The 26088-nt window shown below is 38.2% G+C and overlaps 1 protein-coding gene across 3 annotated transcripts in view; it reads left to right on the forward strand.

Annotated features, from left to right (window-relative positions):
* Positions 1-26088, forward strand: part of RSU1 (Ras suppressor protein 1) — a 102113-nt gene that overhangs the window by 3436 nt on the left and 72589 nt on the right. For all 3 annotated transcript variants that reach the window (XM_085566156.1, XM_085566146.1, XM_021551646.3), the window contains exons 3-7: positions 3742-3792; positions 18002-18122; positions 21503-21621; positions 23100-23182; positions 23452-23566. In XM_085566156.1, coding sequence (XP_085422282.1) covers positions 3742-3792; positions 18002-18122; positions 21503-21621; positions 23100-23182; positions 23452-23566 — 489 coding nt within the window. The remainder of the gene's footprint in view (positions 1-3741; positions 3793-18001; positions 18123-21502; positions 21622-23099; positions 23183-23451; positions 23567-26088) is intronic.

The following is a 26088-nucleotide window of genomic DNA, read 5'->3' on the forward strand; positions in this document are numbered from 1 at the left end:
AGTAGAATTGTGTTATGCACCTTCAGAGTGTCTGGATTTTTATGCTTTCAGAACTGTAATAGGAGAGCCCTTTTTCAGATGTGTTGTGTAGAAAATAAATTTCATTTGAGACAAAAAAATACCCCTTGGTCTAAGTATTCTGTGCTTTAGGTTGTCATGCAAATACCATGTGAAACAGTTTTAAGTGTTAAAGACTTTTTTTATTATTCCAGCATATGATAAAACAACAGTTACACCATTTGTGTGCACATCTCTTCTATAGTTGTGCATCTCCTTCATACATAAATAGTGTAAAAAATGTCTTGTCCCATGTTCTCTTGTGTTGGTTTGGGTTTTTTGCCTCCATATTGTGAAGTAAATAGTTTACATTTGTTTATAAAACACCCACTATGGACAGGTAATGGTAGAGAGCATTAATAGACATCCTATAGGCTGAGCAAGCAGGTTCAGCCAATTCCAGCAATAAGGGAGTAATGTGCCCTTTCCCCTAGCATAGCAAAGGATAGGGCATTTATTGATAGGACTTTGAACAACCATCAAAAACTGGGATTGTTCTCAGAGTATGGGCCAGTCTCATTTATGTGTCTTTTAAGCAGTTGATATGGAGGAGGAGGAGGTACGAGTAAAGAAATCATTTTTCCCAAATAACTTGTGACATCTGCTCTGTTGTCAGGGAAGGAATATTGGATGCAATCCTATTTATGTGTTAATTTGTTCTCATTATCATTCCATCTGTAAGCTATTCATATTTTGCATAAAGTACATACTTGTGTGACTAGATTTCTTAATCAGAAAGTTAGTGTTGATAAAATTGTTCATTCCTAAAATAACAAAAGCACAGAAGATGGAGAGGCAGGCTACTTGTGATAATACTGTGATGCTCATCCTGCATTAACTTCCTCCAGTGTCTTATCTTGGCTCAGCAAAGTCACTGGGGTCTTCCTGTTTTGTGGGTGTGGGTTTGGTTTTTTTTTTTTTCCTAATTTATTTTACTTCAGTTTGGTTCTTTTGTCAGGCTGGTTTTTTGGGTTTTTTTTTGGGAGTTTTTTTGTTTTGATTTTTTAAAATTTGCTGATGGGCAGGGCTTTTATTTGTTTTATAGTCCTTAATAATTAGGTTGAGTATTGTCATCCAGATATTTTATGTAAAGCTAGCTTGCAGTGTAGGGGAGCAGTATATGAAGAGATTTGATAATAGTGCCAAAATGGAAGAACCTAAATATTCTTCCCTTGACTCACTCTTTTTTGAAATAATAGTGGGACTTGGACCATGAGAAATTGTGATTACTGTGCAAGTAAACTGCTCTGGCAATAGGTATTATCCCCCTATAGAATATAGGTATTATTCTGTGTGAATATCTGGTGTATTCATGAAATCAGAATAGCTTACTGCCTGTATGCTAATGACTATAATGTTACAAGGTAGTGTCTAAAAGCTCCTGCAGTGGCATCGTGGAGAGGTTATAGTAATTTCCAGTGGGAATCTCAGTGCCCTTCCATTCCATTTTTGTGAGACTGGTACATCATCTGACATGTTGTATGTTGTGCTTAAATGGACGGTGTACATCCAAATCAAAATTGCCCCTTTAGCCTTGGAGATGTTACTTGGGGATGTTAATCAGTTAAGACAGATGTCTTTCTTGCCAGACTTGATAGTTTAGTTGTTCTACAGAATTTATAGGATGAGGTAAATCTCAGTCAGCTGTTCCCACAACACAGTCCTTTTCACAGGAGCAGGCACATGGCAGCGTGAGGAAAACATGTTATTTCCAGGGGCCAGTTGTTTGACTCAGGTTTGTTTAATGTAAGTGAGCAAATTTCTCTCTGTGTAAGAAGTGAGCAAGTACTGCTCTCTTATCTTGGTTCTCTTTCTTAAAATACTTCTAAACTTGCCTCTGAACTGGTAGTTGCTTTGGACCTTTCAAGACTGAAGAATCTCTGTCTTAATATGTCTAAAATGCTGCTGGAAGTAGTCCAGAGCACAGACACCTAAACCTTTGCTCTTTTCAAAATAGTATTGGAGTGCAGCCTTTCTTGCTCCTTTGGGGGATGTCAGCCTGCCATTGCTGGTCAAAGATGCCATGGGACTTTCTGTCATGCATCAGGATTGACTGAGATAGTGGAGTTTCAGACAAGGTGTCTAGGCTTCAGTCAACTTTGGACAGTAAAATACAGGTTCAAATATCTTTGGCCTAGGGGTTTTGGCCTTGAAATTTTTAACGTGGACTTTGTTTTGTTCTGTATAGATGTGAGAGAAGAAACCTTTCTGAAAATAGTATTAGTTGAAGAACACAGTGATGAGACAAAAAAGGAGAGGGAGTAGTGAGAGTAATGCTTCTAACCTTGTGTTGCTAAAGGCCAATAGTGCACGTGGCTTGATGGCGTAGTCAAAAGGCTTACCTTTAAATATGCACAGAACTTATTATGGCATTTAAATTCATCAGGAGTTCAATGTTCAGAAGACCAAAATCTGCAGCCCTAAAGCTTCATTGCCCTTGAGTAAGGATCCATGCTTCCTTTGTACAGACATGATGGCATTGTTTAACTTCTCTGCTTTAAAAGCAAAGTAAAATGGAAGTAACTTTGTACAACATCAAAAACAGTAATTATTTTTTCCCTTTTTATTAAAAAAGCAAGTTTTTTTTTTTTTTGTTGATGCTCTTGAGTCTAGGTAAAGCCTCAGATCTCAAGAATTACTTGCTTCTGAAGTAAAATGCAGGGGAAAAAAAAAGGTTTTTTTGCCTGGGATTGATGATGTCAGATTTTATCTGGCGATTGTCTAGGTTCAGTTGCCTTGGAACTGAAGACCTCAGTCTGGAGGACTTTTCATCTCAGTGGTAGGGCTGCCCTTCTGGTGGTAGTGTTCTTATTAGTCAGGCTTGAATATCAAGGGCCCATGAAATGGTGACTTCTGCTTAGTGTCACAGTTATTAAAATAGCTATATCAAGAGAAACAAATGTATAAAGCTTATTTAGGCATTTGTTCACAAGCCTGTGACTATCTCCAGAATCTTCTCTCATTTTACTGTGTAAATTGCAATCTTATATTTATCTGTATGGGTAAGCACTCAGTGTTAAACTGTTGTTTATGGGTCAGATACCAATGTGTCCTTTGTTTTAAAGATAGAGCTCTTTATAGAGGCTGCTGCTCTTGTCTGCCCTTTAGTGATGATTTTCCTACAATACTCTTACAGACTTTCTATGAGCTTTTTTCCTTGTCCTCGTGTTCTGCATAGTGACGTGGTGCAGTCAGTACTTCAATCTGCTCAAATTTTGGGAGAAATTCAGGGTGGGTGTGTTGTATCTTCTCTTCCCTGCCTTTCCTTCCTTCACAACCTGCAATTGCACAGGGAACTGTGGTGATGCTTTAGGGTGTTTTTTTTTAAAACATTGAACTGTCTGATCTGATGTTGCCTTTGGGTGTCTGCTTTCATTCTGCTAACAGGTTGTATTTGCCTTTGTTAAGTTATGAGCTTTTTCAAGGATTAGCTGAAACAGGTTGCTGTATCAGTGAGTAAAACTCCATGTTGTGTCTGATGCAGTAACAGAAATGTGAAATAAAAGGACAGAGGAGTAGGTGAGCCCTTTACTCTTGAGCTCTCATGTTTATTTGTGACAATGCACATGAATCAAGTTACTGGAGTGGAAAGAATAACTTTCCTGCTTTATTTTTCAGCTGAAATGGATACAAGCTCTCAGTTGCCATGTCCATAAACTAACTTCTTTCTCTCTTCATTTACAGTTACGCTGTCCCACATCACACAGCTGGTTCTGAGTCACAACAAGCTTACAAGTAAGTATATTCCTGGATTTGGGCTTTGTTACAGGCAGTTGAGTAACACTGACAAGCTGACACTGCTAGTTTGATACAGAGTGCAATGACACTATTAGAGTGTTGCTTCTTGGTTAGGACTTAATTAAAAGTAAAGAGATGGAGGGCAGCTTAGCAGCTGTTTTCAACCTACCTTTTCAGCTTCAATACAGACCTCCATTGTACTGGAAGATCTGTAGTTCTTGGTCTTGTCACCAGTTCAGCCATTTCTGACCATGGCTCAAAAGTCCTTATATTAAAGTGATGACTTTTTAAATTTTTAGCTGTATCAGAAACAACACAGTTTGCATTTTAGTGAATGGATAATGAATTTGACTAAAGCAAAGAAAATTACAACTCTACCGCATTACATCTATAATCAAACATGTATGAGCAAGGCCAACTGAATCAGGCATGGGAAAAAAGAGCAGCCTGTTTCTGTCCAAAATAAGGTTATCTCTTGGTCATACTGCCCACACCACCTTCAGGCAGTGGATCCTGCTTCCCACAGTCAAGAAGCTCCGAATTGAGATGCTGGTGAATAGCATGTCGAGAACATGAGACATAACTTGGTGGAGGGAGATACCAGACTGACTTTTGCAAGGCAAAAGTTTTTGTGGGTTTGAGTTTTTTGTTTGTTTGTTTTTGTGGTTTATCTATCACTGTCTTGTACAAACATTCCTGCTTCTTGGCTGTTGAAATTCAAGCAGTGAATTTTGTCTTGCCCTATTTCTGTGCATCTTCTAAAAAGTCCTTGTCTTGTTGATGTTTTTCTTCTTGTCTGTTCTCTGCATGTACCAGTGGGTTTCTCTCTAAACCAGTCCTCTTTTTGAAACTCAACTGGAGAGATGAAATGGGAAGGGAAACGGAACCAATGAAGTGGGAGTGGGTTGATAAGAGGTGTATTAGGGGGTATGTACTTTAGGGTGTATCCAAGCAAATCTTTACCACTTGAGATGGGTCTTGAGACACAAACAAACTAATAAAACTCAGCCTGTTGAGCTCCACACTACTTGCTGCATGAGCCATAAGGCAGTATGTGGCACCATGAGGTTGTATAAGGCACTTCTCTGGATGCAGTTTGAGTACTAATATGTAGCTTAATTGGTTTGTAGTAGTAAATAGATAAAATTATGGGCATTTTGTGACTGGCTGTGAGAACTATGAAATAGTTGTTCAGGACCCTTCTTTTGATAGAGTAGTGTCCTCTAGACTGCCATCTTGCTATTTGATTTTATCCCATTGTAGTTTTCAAAGAAATCTCAGTTTAGTTACAAATATAACCAACAGTTTCCAGCCATCTGGTATATAAATGATGACTGGTGGGTAAATTAATGGGCCAGTTAAGGGAGGGAAAATCCAAAGTGCATCACTGTTAAACACGCAGCACTGTCCATGTTTTAGAAGGACATGAAGTTGCAAATAGCTTGAAGCTGGGAGAATAATCTAATGAGAAAGATGATGATGAATTTTCTTTGGGCATATTGCCATCTGGCATCTGTTATCAGCCACTGGTAGAGCTGGGTGCTGGGGCCACCCAGCTAGTGAGTTTTGTGTGTTCCCTCACTGCAAGGAGATGGCTGTTTCTGCTTGAGTCTCTGAAAGCCAGGCAGTTAATTGTACTCAGCCACTGCAGTTTTTCTCTGCAGCCTTTGGAGGGTTGCAGGCACCTTGAGATAGCAGTTCATTCTGCACAGTTCTTGTGATCAGACAGCTTACCCAAGGTTGGTTACCTTAGAGCTGGCAGGCAAAGCTTCTCTCTGGTGCTGATTATTTACTCTGGTATTTCTGTCTGAATGGCTGCTTATCTGGCACAAGGATGAAATGAGTTGGAAATGTTGCTCTTTGTACAATTCACTATTCTTTGTCAGAGGTTTGTAAAATTCCTAGAACTTTTGAAATCTGACACTTCCAGATTGCCAGTGAATCAGCTCTTCCACCTGGTGCCTTATAAATTTTAACATAGCTAAAGGATAATCTCAGCTGAGCACACAACTGATTGTGCAGGCAGCCTTGCTCTGAGGAAGAGGAGATAGGCTGAAGCTCTTGCATGGAGACTTGAATCATGGTAAACTTGACTGTGTCAGATCTGAGTCTGGAGAAGCTCATGTGCTTCAGCATGAGCTCCACCCTGAAAAGCTGAATAACCAACCTATGTCTTACCTGAGTCTTAGCTACAGACCGGACTGGGGGAGGAAAGATACAGTAATAAGAAGTGTCCAAGAAAGATGTGTCCAGGTTGGCTTTAACTATTCAAGAAAAATACAGAGTGTACCATTTGCTTAAAGCAATTTTAGTTTTCAGAATACCAGTTTAAAGATTGCCAAGACTATAAGTTTGTGTTACATTACATTAAATCTCACCCTTCAATTAACTGTTTTCTCCTAAAGTAGCTGTCAGATCAGCAGGCTGCAAGTACATGCTCTCTCTCAGCCAATGGATTCTGTCAGCCATTCTAATTGCTCTGTTTGGGTTTCTTTCTTGGGAAGGTAAGGCCACTGCTTGTCCTGAGAAGTAACTCATCGAGTCTGAAACTTACTCTTCTTTCACAAATAGATGTAGACACTTAAATAGACAGCACACATTTTTAAAAGGCTAAATTTTGAGTTCATATTCTCATATTTGACACTGTTGACCTAATCTTTTAAGCTATGTAATTAATTGCCTTAGCAGATTGTTCTTAAAATGACTAGGAAGCTGATGGCAGTGACACTTGACATGCTACACTAAGGTCATATTAGCATCTTCTACTAGTTTTCTGCCATTTAAATGAGTGTTCTGCTAGCTTCTTTTTTTCTTTGTGTTTAGAGTAAATATGTCTATCTGAAAGAATAAATAAATGTTAAAAGTGGATATGCATATTTTTATGTAAGCATACTTAGTATTTTTTACAGAAAGCTATTAAAACTAAGTAAAGTTTCATCAGCAAGTATGAGGACTGCTCAATTAAATCCATCATATTGCTCAGAATACTTTTGTGCCATGAATTTTATTCATATTTCTAGTGTACCATTTGTACTTCATCTATGTGTCTAAATCATTCATTATCAGAAGTACTCAAGTCCACATTGATTTTTCTGGAGGATGTTAGGCTGAATTAGGCTGAATTTTTTTCAGCTATCTGGTGCTGTGCTATTGGAGGAGTCTTGAACTAGCTTCTTCTGTTCTAGGTGACTTCTGAAACAGTTGAGTCTGTCCTTTGCTGCTTGGCAAGAACTTCTTTTGCTTCAAAATCAGAAGCAAAACTCTCAGGGAAACCAAATAGTTGTGATTCTGCAGCCTTGTTGAACCAGGTGCTGCATAGGTGACAAAGCTGAGATGATTCCTCTGTAGGGTCTCTGACAATCCAGTAGAAATCAGGAGAAAGTGAATATTTGTGCTTTTCCTTGGCATAATGTGGACATAAGGGCTGGTTTCTCTATATGTTCTACTGGGAGTTTTTTGTTCCATGGTTTAGTCATTTTAAAGCCTTCTACCAGTATACAGCTGAGACGCAAAATTCGAGATAGTCTTAGCTTGTATAGGTTCCAAACCCAGGTGTCTTTTGAGCCCATTGACTATCATCAAAGCAAATACAATAGAAAGTCTAACAAATGGTTTTTTTAATTGGTGGAAATTAGTGACTGAACCATAGGTACCTGCCCTTCAGTGTGCTGGATTAATTCAGGTAGATGTGACCAAGCTGTTTTTGTTCATGTCACTTGATGCTAGCTTAGGGACATAGAGATAACATTCACCTCCTGCTCAATAGGATCATTAATGGGACATGAATAGCGGTAGGGAATTAGGGTAGCTGTGCTAGAGGAGGCGAGAGGGAGTTTGAGCCACAGGACATACCACATTTGATCAGTCTGGTCAGCCACAAATACTATATCTGCATCATCTGTGCAACAGTAGTAATTTTTGTGGGTATTTTTGCTTCTGTTTTGTGTATTTTTAGGGCTGCTTCACTCAAGTTCAGGTGGAATGTAACTGAAAATCTGCAGCAATCTTGGCCCCTTGCTCATCTGGTGCCTCTGGGCAGGATGAAAGTGACCTTCAGGTGTTGGTGTGGATTTGCCTGTTCTGCAGGGGCAACTGCTATGATTTCTGTGACATTGCTGCTCTGTGGTTCATGCTGGGGTAGTAGTGCCAGGCATGTGTTTAGGAATTTGTCATCATAAAAGTTATTGAAATCAGACTTAGAGCTGTTTAGTTCAGAGCCCTTCAGCTAGAGTTCATGTTTTAATAATGGTTCTGGGGAACAGGCTGGGAATTGCAGAATACTGAGATTCTGGGGAGCCCAGGTCAGGGAAAGAAGGGATATCATCAGGCTTGTCTCTTTTTCTAATCTGGGTCTTGCCCCAGATTAGAATCAAGCACAACAAGGTGGAGCTCTGGGACATAGTGTAAAATAGATAATCTGAGTCAGGATGAGGATTTTTTCTGAGCTGATGGTAGGGTTTGTCTGTCACATGTCTTGAGGGCTCATGGGGGTTTGGGGTTTTATTTATTTATTTTTTTATTTTATTTGTAAATTGACTGTGCGAGTACAACAGATGGCTGCCTTTGGAAAAAAGTACCTTTGCAGACTAAAGTCAGCAGTGAGGTTAGGCTTCACTTTTTGGTCCCCTTGTGCCCCATTAGATTTGTAAGTGAGTGAGAATTGTAGTAAAACTAGCAACAGAAGAAAACTCACTTTCAAAAAGAATATTAATAGAGTGTAAAATGTGGCATATGCTGTGTCTGCTTTTTCCTAGAAGAGCAGCATTTATGTACTATTTTGCCATAAAGTATGAAGGGATACTGAACCTTCTGGAATTTAGATAGGTCAGCTAACTCAAGGTATTCTCCAGACACTTTGAACATACACAGAATTTCACATCCAGGTATAGGATGGGAAATACTTACTTGGTATGCTGATGAAGTTTAGACAATTAAAATCCATGTATTGTGAATAGGAAGTGTATTTGAAGAGGTTTCAGATACCCAGTTTGTCTGTTACCCCCCTGAAAAGGGCACAGAGGGAAAGATGTGACTGGAAAGCAGGCTGGAATATTAAAGGTTACTTCTGCATTAGCAGCTGGTGTCATCAGTATGTGTGCAACTATTATGCTGCCAACCTGTTTTATTTTCATTTATTTTGGGATGTACAGTAAGTCTTTGACTTGTAACTACCATGACAGTTATTTGCCTTAGCTGCCAGTGGAGGTTAATCACTGTTGCAATCATTTGAGGAGTCAGTTCAGAGATTCTCTCTCTGTGCCGTTATCTGCCGGTACCGGGAGTGTCCTGCTGCCGGTGAGGCACCGTGCTCTGTGCTTTGTCCGGCAGAGGTCACTCTTTGAGTGCATTTAGCATTTCTTTCCTGGCAAGACGCTTGTGTTCCTGCTAGATTCGTCCCGCCCGCTCGGTGATGGTGCATGGCAACTTCGTTTTTGCTCTTCTCCTCAGTCTTCTTAACCTCAGGTGGTCCTGTGCTCACCGGCTTCACATATCTTTGTGCTGTCTGTAAATGATCTCAGTAGTTTCCTGCCATTCATAGCTCACTTCTGATGATTCCTATATCCTTTTGTTCTCGTGCTCTGGTTCCTTATCCAGCACTATCAAATGATTAAATGATGAGACATCAGGAACAACTATTTTTTTCTCAAACCTCTTCTGTGTTACCTGATGTCATGTTCTCTGTCTGCCTCTACCATTCTTCTGATCTGCTGTCCTATACTGTTCTGTGATCTTTCCACTGCTTCTCCCTTGATTCTCATGTAATCCTTTCTCGTCTTTGGTCGCTTCCTTTTTGTGGGGTGATCCATTAGTTTTTTTGCTACTGGTTCCCATTTCCAGACCTGAATTTTGTTTGAGTTCACTTTGTGCTTGTGCCAGAATGGCTGTGTCTCACTGATCATTGTTCTTTTGACAGCCATGTGGTTACCCTTTATCATCACTGTACATTTTGCCTTCTTTCAGCAGAGCAGTTCAAAACTTTTTTTTTCTCTCACATGACTTGCTGCTTCTTTCCTCTCTCATCTCCTAAATTGTTTTTCTCTCTGTGTGTGACCAGCACAGAAGCTTGTCCTTTTGTTGCTGTTAACCCTCTTGACTGTGTCCTTGATCTTTTTTGGCATGCTGCAAAAATCTCTTGGTTTAATTTTTACATTAGGATGTCTCCTTTCTGAGTCACCTTTCTGGCTGTAGTCTGTACCTGGATGTACTGGAGGTAGTCCAGAGACAGCAACACTGCATCTGCCTGTCCTGAATTCCTTCCCAGTCTAGCTGCTTTGTCTTCTCCAGTCTGCTGAAATGTGTGATGGTGTCTCCCACTGGTATTGTCTGACACTTTGCATCTTGCCTGCTATCAGGTTATTTATATGACAAATTTGCTGTCTTCTGGAAGGAACCAGATGACCGTGTACTCATTACTCTTTGTTGCTTCTTGTATTCTCCTCTACTATGCTTCTGCCTCTGCTTCCTTCTGGTAAGTCATTCCATGCTGTTGTCCTGACACGATATGCCAAGGGGGCAGGTGATGTCTGCAGGGTGAGACCAGGGTTGTGTCCAAAGCACAGGACTTGTGCCTGACAGTGTCTATCAGCTATGTGTGGGAGAGATGCTTTAAACTAACTGTAAGCCTTTCATTTTTTTTTTTAATGTTTTGATTTGGTTTGTCTTCCTATTTCTGATACAGGGATCTTTAATAGGAAATACCTTACTGAATGCAGTACACAGGAGGATGTGAAAAGGAGGAAAAAGGAGATCCCTATACATACCCCTTACTAAATTTGTGACATCTGGGTTCTACTCAAACACATTGATTAAATACCTTGTTATCTTTTTTTTTTCTTCCAAAAAACCACCCAGACCTTTGGTTCTGAGAAAACACAGATGGTATAGCATTTTAATTTTAAATATATATAATACCAACTTTGTTTCTAAGAAGCTTTGGGGAAATGAAACAGAATAATCTGTGAAGGAGTTTTGTGCTGTAATGGTATAAGGACACATGCAAAATGTACCCAATTCATACATAAATTTAATTGTTGAAGTTTGTGCTGTATGGCACCAAAGTCAGTTTTGCACCATAAGTAAAGCAACCATAGTAAAATCAACACTAGACACAAATCACTTCTCTTGAACATAATTCTTTGGAAGCTTTTGTTCTTCTCTTACTAAAAGACACCTGCAAGCATATTAACTCCTTTTTTTAATTCTCAGTGTTTTCTTACATGTTACTACAAATTTCTTGTGTCTTCACTTACTTCTTTGTGGCTTAAAATAGCTCTTAATTTTTTCATGGAAGCCCCATATAAATGATAATTGCCCGTGTTTATATACAGGTTGTAATGGGAACTTATTGTAAATCCTCTTGCCACATACAGACTATTTTGCAGTTGGCATTTTCAAAGGAATTGAACATTGTAAAAGTGAACTCACCTCATTAAAGACATTAATTTTGTATTACAGAATTTACTGTCTAACAAGCCAAATAGGATTTTTTAGCTTCTAATATGGGAGGACTGAGACAAGAAGGTAGATTTGGTGTAGATTGAGGGAAAACTGGATTTAGTTCTGTGTACTTGGTTTTGTACACTATTTTCTATGTATTCTCTTTGTTCTTTTAGCAGTCAGGTGTGTTGAAGTGGATAACAACACAGCATTTCCCTTCAGACTGCTCACTATCTGGCCTCAGCTTTTTCCATTCACATCCTCGGGCATAACCTTTCGGGTGAAATTATTCCCTGATCTTGATGTGATGATGGCCAGTGTAGTAACTGGTTGCCATCAGTAATATCTCCTGTAGCTGGAAATTAAATGTAAAGTCAGTTGAAGCCTGGGTTACGCTAATGTAGAGGCACAGGGAGGGCTCTGTGCCATATAGACTTGAGGAGGTGGCTTTAAGTGCTGGGTATGGGGAGCTCAAACTAGGAGGGAGCTTAATTCATTCCCAGATCTGAGAACTGGAACAATAAACACATGTGCTGACTCTGTTTTTGAGCAGTGAGCTTTTCTACTGCAGCCTCTTCTGTGTGTTTAGAGGACAGGCTGGTGTCCCCACTAAGCAGTGTCAGCACAGTAGTCTGCAATGCTGAATAGGGGAAAGACTCAGTTGATCCAAGCTGCAGTGACAAGTAGTCCTATGTTTATTTCTAAAAACATTTCAGTTCTGTAACAAGTTTAAACTCCCAATACTGGCTAATAAGGCAAACTGAAATCATAAAAAGTTTTTAGACACACTGGAAGCAGAATTTTGTAAATAAGCACTGCTAGGCACACAGGTAGTTGGACACTTCTGAGTAAGAGGCTGAAGTGATCCACACCTTTGAGGGTAATCTATAGTAATTGTTCAAGGCCTGGTGTGCAGGACATCTTTGGTTAGTAAACTTTTGTAAACTGCAGAAAACATGTTAAATAGACTGAAGTAAAGAGAATATTGAGGAAGGGAAAGGTGAATTTACCAACGAACTTCAGACGGGTTGATTTATCTGAAGCCAGCAACTGTGCAGACTTGTGAAACTCTGAAAAGATAATGCTTAAACAGTTCAAATACCTGAAAGAGACTCACTGGCATTTAGTGATACTATTTGCATTTGGTGGAAGCCTAATATTAAATCTCAACACTATCAATTAAAGTTCTTTTGTCCTGCAGAAGTTATTTCTCTTAACAATCTGCTAGTGAAGATCAACACACAGTGATAATCTCACCTGTAATAAGGGTATGTAGCCTGTGTTCTTCAACTGTTTGCATAGTGCATCTCATTTTTTTTTTCTTCTGACTTAAATATAAGACAGCAAGTGTCTTGGTTGAACTGTGAACTTCTCACAAAGCAGTTATTGAAGATGAAGATGCTGTGGTTGACCACAGTAATTCAAAAAGCGTGGCTAGTACTTTGTTCTCTTCAAAATTATTTGCAGAAATGAAGTGTGTGTTTATATCTGCATTTTTATTTATAACCTTATTCACACCATTCCCTAATGCTGTTAAAATGCAGATTTTTGTGAGCTGTTCTGGTGTGGTTTCAGGTCTTTGCAGTTGGGTGGTGTATTTTCAACATAGTAATCCCTTAGTAACCTCAGCTCTTGGTTTCTAGTATTTCTTTCCAAACTCTGATATCTTAAGCTCTCTTCTCAGAGAAGAACAGATTGTCCTTTCTTTTCACTAGGTGTCACTTGATTCCTAGTGTCTTCTCAGTCTTTCTTCTGCTCACTGCTTCTCTCCTTAGACTCTGGCTTCTAAATGAATACTGTTTATTGACAAATTGAGCTATAGTATAATTTAAACATGTTCATAAGAGCAGTTTAATATCTGAAGTGCTTCTGTAGATAATTGAAATTAAAAAACCCTGCTGGTTTCTGAAAAGAGCTGGAGATAAAGGAGACTAGTTTTTTTTAATGTTTTCAGTGTGAGGAAGATTAATATCCATCTTTGGAACGGTGAAGGGAGGGCAAAAGGGGAAACTTGAATTACATAGTGTGTAAATTAAGTACTGTATGCTTCAGTTGGGATCAGGATTCTCTGCAGTTAGCTGCAAAGTATGGTATCAGCATGCCTATGAATATTTAAAATGAAAACTGTTGTGTTCTCCCTCTGCTAATTCCTCTTTCATTTTGGTGAAGCTGATTGCTTCTCTTCCTGTATAACAGAACTCTTGTCAAATTAATCTAAACATGACTCTAGCTCTGTGAGTACAGTTATATTGGATGCCCAGAATGCATTATATATTTAGTATTCTAAATTCTTCCTCCCCCATGAAATGTGAGTAACATTTCATGTCTTCATGACCTTTACACTAAGGGATCCTTACTCATGAAAGCTTCCTGTTGATGCTAACTGGATTAGCAAGTCCACAGAATTGGATTTATTATGTTGTATAGCACTCAGGTTTTACTTTAGTCTTAAAAAGTAGGTTCTTGCTCTTGGCAAGAAATCCACGATGGACTGATTGTACTCTGAAAGGTCTGTATTGAATTCTCTTTACTCTGTATGACTCTTGACCAGCTTTCCAGTGGAACAGTATAATGAGAAACTGGCATAGTTGTATAAATATATTTTCTGTCAGGTACTGCTATTTTAATAGCTCTTTTGGATAAATATTCCCTTAGAACCTGTAAAGGTTTGGAGTGCTACTGAACATCATGTTCCTAGGTACTGCAAAATCACTTCATTAAGTAAAGAAACATTCTGAAAAAGCCAGGGATTCTGCAGCTATTCAAAGTTTCTAAGGATGTGGTTGCCAAAGGAATTAATCTTACATTAAAAAATTAAAATTCTTATTTCTCCTGATTCGAAAAATATTGACTTCAGTTGAAGATTTCCTGTAGCCTTTGGGTCATATTTATTGAGGAGATTGCAAGCCTATTCATGCAGCATTTTATGCATAATCAGGTATTACATATAGCATTTTCCAAGCAGCAGTGGGACAGTGTTTATTTTGAATATTCAGTAATAAGGTTTAAATGAACTGAATGTTTAATGCAGTTTATGTATGGTGTGTTCTTCTCATGGAGACTTATATTTTTACTAAATCATTTCACTTGTTCAGTTAGGTCGTTTATTGACCCTTCTAGGTTTTTTTCATGTGAAGTTCCTTATCTAAAATGTTTTTCATTTTAGTTTCAAACTGTAAAGTAAATTTTGATACAGATATTTTTTACCAAGAGTGTCTTCAGAAATGTTTAATTTAGTGTCTTTACTAAACAGACAAACAAGCAGACTAGATTTCATCTTTTGGGTAAAAGGAAGTGGAGGCTTAATTTTACAAACACCTGAGTTTGCTTACTTTGGAAATTGTGAGGATTGCTGTTGTTTCCCAGGGCTTCACAGATGTTTAAGAGAAATAATCTTGGTGATCATTTTAAGAAATAATCACTTTTTGAAGCCTGTGCATTTTCAGATGCGTGAAGGGGCCCTGCCACCACAGGAGGAGTTGTATTGAGACCTCTATGAATGGCAAAGGAGTTACTGAGTGGAACTAGAGGGAAAATAATGGACTTGGTTTCTTCTTTTCAGTTTCCTGTGCTCTTCATCTGTTGTCAGAGGTTGGGTATAGAAAAGGAGCTGGATTTGCATGTCAGTTCTAGGTAGTGGTATGAGAACCTCTTGAGTTGCTGCTTTATGGGAGAGGGTTGCATCTGAGATGTGATTCCAGGCTGCTGTCGCTGATCTGGGTGTTTTTAGTGAGATGCTGTGCTGGATGAAAAGTCCTTCTAACCCAGTGCCTGCTCTCCAACTGAGGGCAACATCAGACCTCTAGTAAAGATCGTGTCTGGTGTTGGCTTCTGGTTTTCAGTACTGAAAAAGAGTTAAGGCTCAGATCCAGGTTACTCTAAGTGTGGAGTTACATAGTCATTGAATAGTAGCATTTAATCCTTCTTATGTGTATTGGAAATAATTTGGTCAACTTTTAAAGAGCTGCTGGTTGTATAGGAATAAAATGTAGTAACTTGCCTCAAGTAAACTTGATGAGAACTTGATGTTTTAGTGCCTAAAGAATTGCCACTAACTTCAGGGCAAAAAGAGCATAAATGCTTTGAAGTAAACAAGTTGCCAATCCTTATTTCCAGAAACATGAACAAAGTCCTCTTATTCTTTGTGGGCAGCCTATAGACCCTGTCTCTCACTGTCAACCAACCTTTGAAATCAAGGTGAAGTCTACAGCTGTCATAGTGAATCACTGCATGCAATTTCCAGTATTGAACAAGGGGAAGCTGTTCCTGGTCTTGTGAAGTGAAACTTAATATGAATGGGGCTTCATGATGTGACTGAAGCTTCACAGGAGAAGGCAAAGGCACTGGGCTGCCAAATTTTACTAGCATTTGCTGAGGGGGAGTTGTTAATGACACTGGGCAGCAGATGGTCTTAGAAGAGTTGTTAAGACACTGCGGATCGTGCTGTAAATACGTGGGTGAACAGAACCAGGATGCTGACAGTTCACTCTCACCGCTCATCGTGAGAAGGAGACTCGAGTGGAATTCAGCATTGCCAGAACATGAATGTCTCAGGATCTGGCAGTCAGCAGGCTGCCAAATGTATATGGGAAGAGTTTTGCAGCATAGTAGTGGAATGGTAGTTGGGTCATGTGAAGTTCAAAGCAGAGAGCATGATATGCCTAGTCAGCCTTGCTTGACCACCACTGATCTTTAGACCTGAAGCTACTGATCCTGTGCAGTTTAGCTACAAGATCAGTACAGGAGTTAAAGTCAGTCTTCTGATTTTCATTGGATACAAGAGAGCATTTATTTATATTACAAATTAATTTGAATTGTTGTACCAGACAATAAATTATTACAGAAGAAAGTCCTGTCTTCCCTACTACAAGCCTAGTGTTGACCTACTCTTCTGTTCTTCCTTCTCACAAAATACCTCCAGGCATTCCATCCAAACCAAAAAGTACAGTTGTGGATTAGGGCTTTTCATTTTGATTTAACAGGGTAAGACACAAAAGCATTTCATTTAAATCCTTTGCTAAATATTTAGCCTTTCTTCAGCTCAGCCTACTTACCAATGCAGCTTTTAGTATATCTTGAAGAAAACAAAGATGTAAAGTATCCTAAGTGTCATTCACAACATGAAATACAGTATGTGGGGATTAAACAGATATATCAGGAGACAGTATTATATCTGTATTGGTCTTTCTATTATTAAAGCTTTGACTAAACTAAAACCTGTATTTTCTAGTATTTCTGTTTCCTAATCTTCATAAATGCGGTATCTGAGAAGATCAGAAACATGATTTGCCTGTCTGTTGTGTCTCATCAAAGTCAAATTATGAAGTCTGATTTCAGAAAGGAAAATATTTTAATACTGGTAATTACTTTTCTGGTGAAATATTGAGGCTGGAAACAGCTGAATGATGCCAATTAAAATACTCAGTTAACTTCTGTTAGGGAATAATTTAATATAACAGTGGTATTGAAATACCCTTTAGTTTGTGAATGCACATAATTCTCGCTATCATTGAATGACAGATAAATATGGACCACTGGGAAAATACCTCCAAAGAAGGTCTTTTAAATGTTCAGATTTGCCTTAATGACTTTATATGAATGTCTGCTAAAAACCTCCTGCAATGAATATGGCCCTCAACAGTAATATTTATGTAGTATAATTAGAGTCTTTGTTAGGGATCCCATTATTGTTCACATTGTAATTAGACTTATAATCTAGTAAATGTGACATACTGCAATGTTCCGCTTTGTAAACATTATTGACTCCATTTTAAGACTGAGATTGCCTCATACCAACAAATAAAAAAAAATCATGGCCTCATAAAGCCTTCTAATTATTTAGATGAGCACTTTGTGGATTCCTGATGCAAAGTTGAGACTGAACCAAGGTGAATATTGAGCACAGGTGCAAGCTTCAGTGCAGGTGACTTGCCAACCTCCTTTACACCTCAGCTGGCTGTTTAAATCTCACTCAGTTTAAGGGGAGAAGAGATGCAAAACTGAATAGCTTTTTAACCTCATTAGCACAGTCGTTCATACTGTTTCTGCCTTATAGTTCATGTTTTTAGATAATAACAACCAGCTATTGATCTGTTGGTAATCCACTGTAACCATGTATGTGTATTGATCAGTTAGTTTATCAGTCATGGGAGATAACTGAAAATGGCCTTGGCTAAACAGTTCTTTTAGGGCTGAATTTATTGTTTTTTGTAAATTTTGTTGTATCTTAAATGGCCAAGAATTTGCATACTAAATTGTTTAAGCAGTAAGCAGAATGGGCCATAGCTAAAAATGAGGGATTATTTTATGTTTGTTGTTAAAGACCTTTAGTACAACTGCTGTCTTGGTGTAACTACTCATATCATTAATGTTTTCTCCACTCAAATAATGTCATGATCCAAGTCTCTCAGGCACTGCTCTTTTGAGACCTGTGTGTGTTACATGAATTGAGAGGACAGCCTGCTTCTCTTAGTCTGTAAGAGCACTTGTCCTTGTCTCTCTCTCTCTCTCTGCAGTGGTCTTTGTTAGTCAAAATATATTACTGTTCTGATAGTAATTTTGAAGAGTACAAAACGAGTGCTCTCAGCAATGAGAACAGGTTCCAGATAGGAGGCTTTTTGGATATAAACTTGGCTTTTATTGGAATAATGGAATGTTTTCTGTGCTGCAGCCACTGTACAAACAGTGCAAACACTAGGTGCTGGTAAAGCATCTGTAGTCTGGGTAGCTTGCCCTAATTGCAGTCTCTCACTGTGAAACTTTTCCACAGCTGTGCCAGCAAACATCGCAGACCTGAGAAACATAGAAGTGCTCAACTTTTTCAACAACCAGATTGAGGAGCTGCCTACACAGATAAGCAGCCTTCAGAAGCTCAAACACCTGAACCTTGGGTGCGTATCTTAATGCAAAACTTTGCTGTAATAGAGGTGTTACCAAATGTCATCACAACTGAACCTGTAACTTCTAATTTTTTCACAGTAAAATTTGTTATTTAAAGTGGTTTTGAGGATAACCTGGGAATTACAGCTTCAGAGTGTTCAATTAATATTCTGGATAAACAGAAACATAAGGGATCAAGTACTTACTCTGGTGTACTCATAACCATGTAAGGACAGCAGCAACTCATATTCATCCAATACTACATTTGATGACTTCTGTAGCAACTGCCTCTTAATTCTGTGGTTACTGCATAAGAATCAAGCTCTGTTTCCTGTTCTGATGTTTTAAAAAAAAATCAATGTTAATTTAGGATTTTAAATTCAAATTTTCAAATTTGGGTTTATAGACGTTTCAGTTTATAATAAACCTGTAAAAGATCAGCATGTATTAGGTGTGGTGTGCATTTAGCTCAAAGAGCTGGTATTGACTGAATTTGTGCCAGGAATATTTATATTAAGTGTTCAGATTCTGTATTCCGGTAGAGCTGGTGATACTTTTTAATAACTACAGTTGCAGAGGGCTTTCTTGAATTATTAAGAAAACAAATGTGAACATAAGACCTTCTTAAAATTAAATGTGTATATTAAAGTGTAACTATGTAGGAAAGCAGTGCTTTAGCATTACAAGCTTCTCATAGAAAGAATGTTTGTATTTTATAAATTCAACTTCTGAACACCTTAAACTGACCATTTTTTACTCTTCAAAATATCAGATGATATTGACTAAGATCTGTGTATTCTGTTTTAGATACTTCCATGAAGTGCTGATAATTTAATTGCATCTTGAACTGTTGGAATGCCAATAGACATTTTAATGATGATCTGTCTTTCCTGGTCTTTTTTTTGGTCATGATAGATCTCTAGATTTCCTTAATATCTGTTTCAACCTCTGAATCACTTTTAAGAGCAGATATTAAGAACCCTGATTCTTTGTATTTTGGGGGTTAGAGCCATATTTTTGGAATGGCATATAGAGGTGTTGCAGTATATGAAGGAAGAAGTTGGGCACTTCCTATGGATTAAAGCAGTGACCATTGTTAATATAGGTGAAATGCTAGTCTGCATTAATGAAAAAAATGTCATGCAAAAACCTGGTGTTTGGAACAAGAGACATTGATGTCTGGAAACACATTTTCCACCTTCATTTATCATGTGGCCTAAAATCTTAGAGATTAAGATCTTAATCTTCCATCTTAATCCCCTCCTTACACATGGTCTTCAGGCACAAGATTTACCACTCAGTCTTAGCTTTGCAAAGTGGGTTCTGCTTTGGACATCCTTGGAGTCAGCGATGAGGAAACATTTTGCTCTGGTAGGTTTTTCAGGACACAGTCTAGAAACCCTCTTGTCATCTGCAGTGTGTGTGTTAGAGGGCTTCAGAAGAGCCCCTTAGGGGAGAGGGGCTTGAATAAGGGCAGAGGTTATTTTTGGGAGGGTTTTGGCATGGAAGGGTCAAGTGGTGTGGAAAGAGAAAAGGTGTACTGCTGCACAGAAGGCTTAAAATGTAACGTTTGGAAGGTAGGTGAGGCACAAGCTCAGTGTTTGAACTTCTGCAGGGATGAATAGTGCTGGGCAGCAACTTTGAGCTGGTTCTCTGTTCCTGCCAAAGAATAGATACTATTTGCCTCGTGTCAGTAGGGAGAACATTCTTGCCCTCTCTGTTCCTTGCTTGCAAAAGGCAAGGCCATTAGGGCAGCTTGGTAAAAAACCCTTTTTGCTAGTGGAAAATAGGCTGCTGTCTTTAGTCCTGTTTTATAGAAAGACCAGTTTTTAAAACAGTGACAATTCTGCAGTAGCAATAGTGGAGTGTTTTAATTGCTAATACTACAGCAGCAATATGAGTTGTATGCCTATGATGGGACTTCTTACTGGGGATGAGGAGAAAGAATGATTTAGCTACAGAGAGCTGGTGTCCACAGGTTCTTGTTTTGGGGCTGGGTTATGCAAAAGGGTAAGGAAAAATGAGGTTATTTTCTGAGTTTGTGAAAGAAATGGTATATGTGCTTCTTCTGACTCTGCTCACATGCTTATGTGGTCTTTCTTATTTTTGGTTGCTCAACTTTGTCAATACTTTGAGTAGAACTTTTATAGTTTGAAGTGGCAGGTATTCATACATTCACATAACATCTCCTCTTGACTTCAATGTCTGTTGTTTATCACTTTTGCATCAGAGGATAATCAAATTCAGAGTAAGTTTAGGGACAACATCTGAAAGGTTGTGTTTGTTTCCAGTCTTGACATAAGAAAAAAGTCCTGTTCTTGACAATAGCTACCTGTACAGGCTCTTTCTGAAGATGCCTCTCTTTGTTCTGCTTTCAAACCTGGGTGACAACTGAAGCAAGATCCATACGCACCAGGTATATATTTACTGTATATGAATATACAGCAGTATGAATAAGGAGCTGGTAGGTATTTTTTTCTTGTTCATGTGCTAAACAGCCATACACAAGCAGTTCATACACGAACAGTAAGGTTCTGTGAAGATATCTCCAGCCATGTGTCTACCTTCGTTATTGTAGCAGCTTTAGTGATTATCTGGATCACCCTGTTCAAGCTCTTGCAGTCAGAGAAAAGTGACCATTTTCTCTACCTTTCTGCTCCAGGTTATTGGAGAAATTTCTTCCTTCCGTTATATGTCCTTGTGTTGTTCTGGCTGTTGCCAGTGGGAGCTGCTGTCCTAAAACCCTCATAAGGCTGGCTGATTGAGCTGTATTTAGATTAAGCTTTATCAGTAACAGGACTGACATTTTATTTACTTCATGCTCCATGTGCATTAATAGTTCTGTAGTGACACAGGTTTGCTGTTCTTAAGAATAGGTTTGAGCAGCAGTTCTCAAGGAACATAAATTCTGTGCACTTGAGGCATTTCCCTTTGTGTTTGGTATCATGGTGAAGAACTACATGGCAGAATGAAAAATGGTCACCATGGTGTGCAAAAGGGTAATTTGTAGTTTAGCTAGAAGTCATCTACCAAGGACCAGGTTTCTCCATGGAACACTGTTAAAGCTGAGTTTGGCATTATGACACCTCTTTCCCTTGTGCTTTATGTTTCGGGTGTGGCTGCTGATTGACATAACAGATAGGATCCCTTGAGAGTGTGTAAGTTTTGAGGATATTTATCAGAATGAGAGGTTATAAAAAGATCTGCATTGCAAAAGACTTGCTCAGTATCTTGGAGCATCAAACCTTTTTCAATACGAGAGAAAATCTTGGCATATATTAAATATTTTAGGGAAAAAAAAAAAACAACAAACAAATCCTTGTGACCTGTATTATTCCTGTTAGGTGAAGTGAATACTGATGCCATATTCTTTTTTTCCCTTTACTTACAGCATGAACAGGTTAAACACCTTGCCAAGGGGATTTGGCTCTTTACCAGCGCTAGAAGTTCTTGACTTGACTTACAACAACTTAAATGAAAATTCCCTACCAGGAAACTTCTTCTATCTGAGTAAGAAACTTTTCTAAAAACTCTACATATCTTCAGGATATTGCTCTTTGCAGTTGAAATTTATTTGATGCAGACCAAAATAGAAATACAGATCTTTTTCCCAATATTTATGTTTTTCTTTTAATATATCTTGAATATTTCTGCACAGCATGGCAATATTTATCACTGATATACTGTCACCTGACACCTTTGGATGCTAGAAGACTCATTTAGTAATGGTATATTATGTTTTCTTCTGAGTAATACTTCCTTGGGTCCCATACTCCGTTTAAACGTCATAGAGGGTTCCAAGCCTCAGGGGAAAGTAAACCATTTTGTAACACAACTGTTTTTTGTTGAGTCTGAAAACAAATGTATTCTTGATAGTTCATTACCAAAATAGTTTTAACAGCATGTGGGTGTTGAGGTATCCAGTACATTAAAACATATGCTAAGGTTACAAAGCTTGGCAGAAGAATGGTGGAGTTAAGCTGACCTTTGCATATGTTAAAAATATATACACAGAGAATTGACAGAAAGGTATTGTAATGCATATGTGCAAAAGGGCTGCATTATGGTTGCCTAAGCAACTTGAATTCTGGCACTTTCTGGATTTCAGTGATTCTGCTGTTCTGTGTACTATGCTGAGGTGGCTTCAGGATCAGTGCATTCAGCATCAAAGTGACAGGCAAGGGGAGAGGAGGAGTGCTGCTCTCTGAGGGATGTTGTGATTGTAACCTGGCACAGGGAAATCTTTAAGTCAGCATTATTAAAAATGGTCACATTTAGTGAAATGAGAAGAGGAGGAGTGAGCTACGTAAGACAAATGGGATCTCCTTTGGTGGGAAGGAGAGGTTTTGCTGATCTGACCACCTTCTCTCCTGCTACACCTGACAGTTCTTTGTGAGTCTCCATTTTAATTCCTTTTTCCAACTGTCATATATGCTTGTTCAGTAATAGCAAGCTGCATAGTTGTGCTGGGTCATCTTTTTTTGATTAATTTCATTGAGAGTTTGCATGGAAATTACAAATTATACCATTGGAGTCTTCTGTATTTCATTTCAGATCTCTTTCCCAGTGTGGTTTCTATAGAACTTAACACAGTTGTATATTTGTTGAAAAAACTCAGAATTTTTTTAAATGTCTGTTTAGGATGCAAATTGATGTAATAAATAAGAATCGGGGGTAATAAAGAGTAATGACTGTGTTCTAATATCTGAGCGTTCAGGCTATTTGCCAGAATCTGCCAGAGTCTATGTTGCAGAAATTGTTAATTGTGCTAGTCCTTTTGAATATAGATGTTTTCCTGAACTCACCAACAATATAATAAGCCAGTAAATCTAAGTTTGACCTGCTTGTTATTATTGTGAGCCCTGGGTATGTCAAAGGCTTTTCACCAAGTCAGGGTTATTAATCAAACCTGACTCCTTTTTATTGATTAGACCTCAAATGGTTGGGTTATATGCCACCCTGTTTATATATTGCTATTTAATTTGCAGCCACCCTTCGTGCACTCTATCTAAGTGACAACGATTTTGAAATGCTGCCGCCAGATATTGGGAAGCTCACAAAGTTGCAGATAGTAAGTAATTTATCTAAATTCTTGGAAAATCAATTCACTTTTGCAACACTAGTAGGAATGGAATCCAGTCAATTTGAGGAGTAGTAGGATAGGTTTGCAGGAATAGACCACTACACCTGGAACTGTCTTGTTTACCAGAAGACACTTGTAAATAAATTGGAAGGATTGAGCATTCAGGAGAAATCTGGGGGCAGAGGGAGTGGAGCTCTCTTTTGGGCTGCTTTATGGTAACCAAAAATCATTCTGACTGAATTTATATTTGCTCTTAGCTGAGTCTTAGAGACAATGACCTGGTATCACTGCCTAAAGAAATTGGTGAGCTCACCCAGCTTAAGGAACTGCATATCCAGGGAAATCGTCTTACTGTGCTGCCCCCAGAACTGGGTAAGACTATGGATGATCGTTTATTTATTTGACTAATAATGATGATGATGAACTGTATTTCCTTTGAAATGATTATGCTTTAGTCATCATATATGCTAATATTTACTTTCCCCTGAGAAAAACTCACTTTTTCACTCTTTCTGGATATGCAGGAGGAGCCAGAAGATTACATGTGTTTTGTTTTATTATTTTATTGCATGTTGCATTTTTCTTGTGTATTAGTACACCTGATTGCCAGTTTGTATATAGAACCTTTCTTTATATAATGTATCATAAATCCTGGGTCAGCAAACCCATTCTTATCTCTCACTGGGTTTTGAGAACACTATTTAGCTTAGCTAAAATTATCTTAAAATTGACAATTGCATAAGTGGCATCTTAGTGACAAAGTGGAAGTTTGATCAAGTAGAGTAAAATACAGCTAAATGGGAGGATTTTTTTGTTTTTCATTTGATAGCCTTTCTTAGGGAGCTGACAGCTCTTCAACTTAAAGGAATGGAGCTGGTTGATGTAATTTGAATTTGTGATACTGTACATTTGAATAGAGTTATAAGTGGCTTCTTTCAACCTATGAAGTAAAGTTCTTCCTTGAAACTTAAGTATTGATTCTGCTGGATTTGCATTGGAGTACTCTATTTTTTGTGAAGGGCATGGTTCCTGTTTGCCCAAAGCCAGAAATTGGTTTCTAATCTTAAAATTTAAAAAAGTATTTTCATTGGGAATAATGTAGTAGTGTCAATTACCTGTTTTTGAAACACCTGTTTTGAAAGACAGGGTGTGTTCCTTGTTTCTTGTTATTGTGGACTGTTACATGGGGAAGCTTCTTTGTTTCTACTGGTACCTATCACATAATACTTCCCAAAATTCAGAAGGATGGGGACAGAAATTAGCATGATAAAGCAAAATTACCTTTTTTCATAAGAACTTGCTTTGATCCATTGACGCTTTGTATTTTAATGTGACAGTATGCAATGAATGCTTTTTGTTTTATAGAGCAATGTACTTTTCTTCTGTGAATTCAGGAAGGTATTTATTTGCTTTTTTGCCCACTATGTTTTTTTTTACTTTTTGCCATACTACTAGAGGATGAAAGTTGGTCTTTTTCCTTCAATTTCAGATGTTTATTTTGACACAGCTATACTTTCTTTAGGTTTTGGTCAAAGTCATATTTATTTATCAATTCTCAGAACAGCAATAACTTTTCAGGAACATGTAGTGTCTGTAAGTGTACTTTTCTGTACTTCCTAAATTATAGCTTTTGAGGTTTTTTCAGAACGTGGAAAATGAATAGTGTACTGAGTCTAACCACCTTCTTTGGCTAATTAAATATTCTAAACATGCTGCTGCCTTAGAAGCATAGCAACAAATCCCCATTAAATGGTTTTACTATCAAAATCCATCCCAAATGGAAATGTTTGAAATAAAATTCCCAAAATTTATTTTGTATTGACGTGCAAAGTTCAGGATGGCCAAGGGAAATATTTTCCTCTAAGCATTTCTTTGCATTTTAGAACAATATCACAATCTCGTAAAAAAAGGACTTGTAATTTTGCCCCATTTGACAAAGGTGAGGTTCACTGACACAGCTAAGTCATTGTTGCCTCTGTTCTTTATTACTCAAAAGGTATTTTGTAAACTCTACTCATCTTTTCATGTATTAATTAATCAATGTTTCATTTTACGCTGTTACTCAAGATCCTCATTTGTGATTAGTTGCCATAATTTCTGTTGTAATCTATGCTGTGGATAATGCTAGAACCATCTCAAATTTTTAAAATAGATTTTGGCATGTATTTCCAGAGAACATTACACTGAAGTCTAGTAATTTGTCCAAATTGCAGGTATATTTACTGTGGAAAACAATGTTCTGCTTGTTTATTAAGCATCTGGGCACACGTGTAGGGACCAGAACACCAGACTAGGATTTGGAAGGCTTGTTTGAGATCAGGGAACAAACCATAGAAAAGAATGAATCTCAGCAGTCCTGGTTTCCCTTCTGTAAACCAGGACAGTTTAGAGAAGTGCCCCTTTAGAGACAGTTTTAAAGTCTGCCAGTGAAAGGTGGCATGAGAGGGTTACAACCTACTGCATGGACTGGTAATGCCATGCTAATACCATCTAAGGGAGAATGAACTTTGCTGTCCGAGTTCTTCCTCCTAAATTTTTAAAATTGAATTATAATGTACTCAGAACTATACAAATACGTCTTGGTGTGCATTTTGGATAAATAGCTTTTCAGTGAGCTGGTCCTATTTGCATTAATTGGAGCTACTCCTATTCCATCCAAAGTAAACAATCTTTTCTCTCTCATTATCACTTTCATAATTAAAGCTGCTGAAGGCTTTTGACTAGCTTAGTTCAGTCTCTGGTGGACAGCAGTGAGTCACTGGATGTTCATTTACCATGGAGATGGGCACAGTTGAATGATGAGAAGGATGTATGTGTTACACTAAAGTGTTTTTTAAAGGTAATGTAAATAAGTGCAGAAGAAGGAATGAAGAATAGGGTATGAAAAAGGCCAC

The sequence above is a fragment of the Lonchura striata genome, chromosome 2 (genome assembly GCF_050655825.1).
Source record: "Lonchura striata isolate lonStrDom1 chromosome 2, ASM5065582v1, whole genome shotgun sequence".
Classification (NCBI taxonomy): domain Eukaryota; kingdom Metazoa; phylum Chordata; class Aves; order Passeriformes; family Estrildidae; genus Lonchura; species Lonchura striata.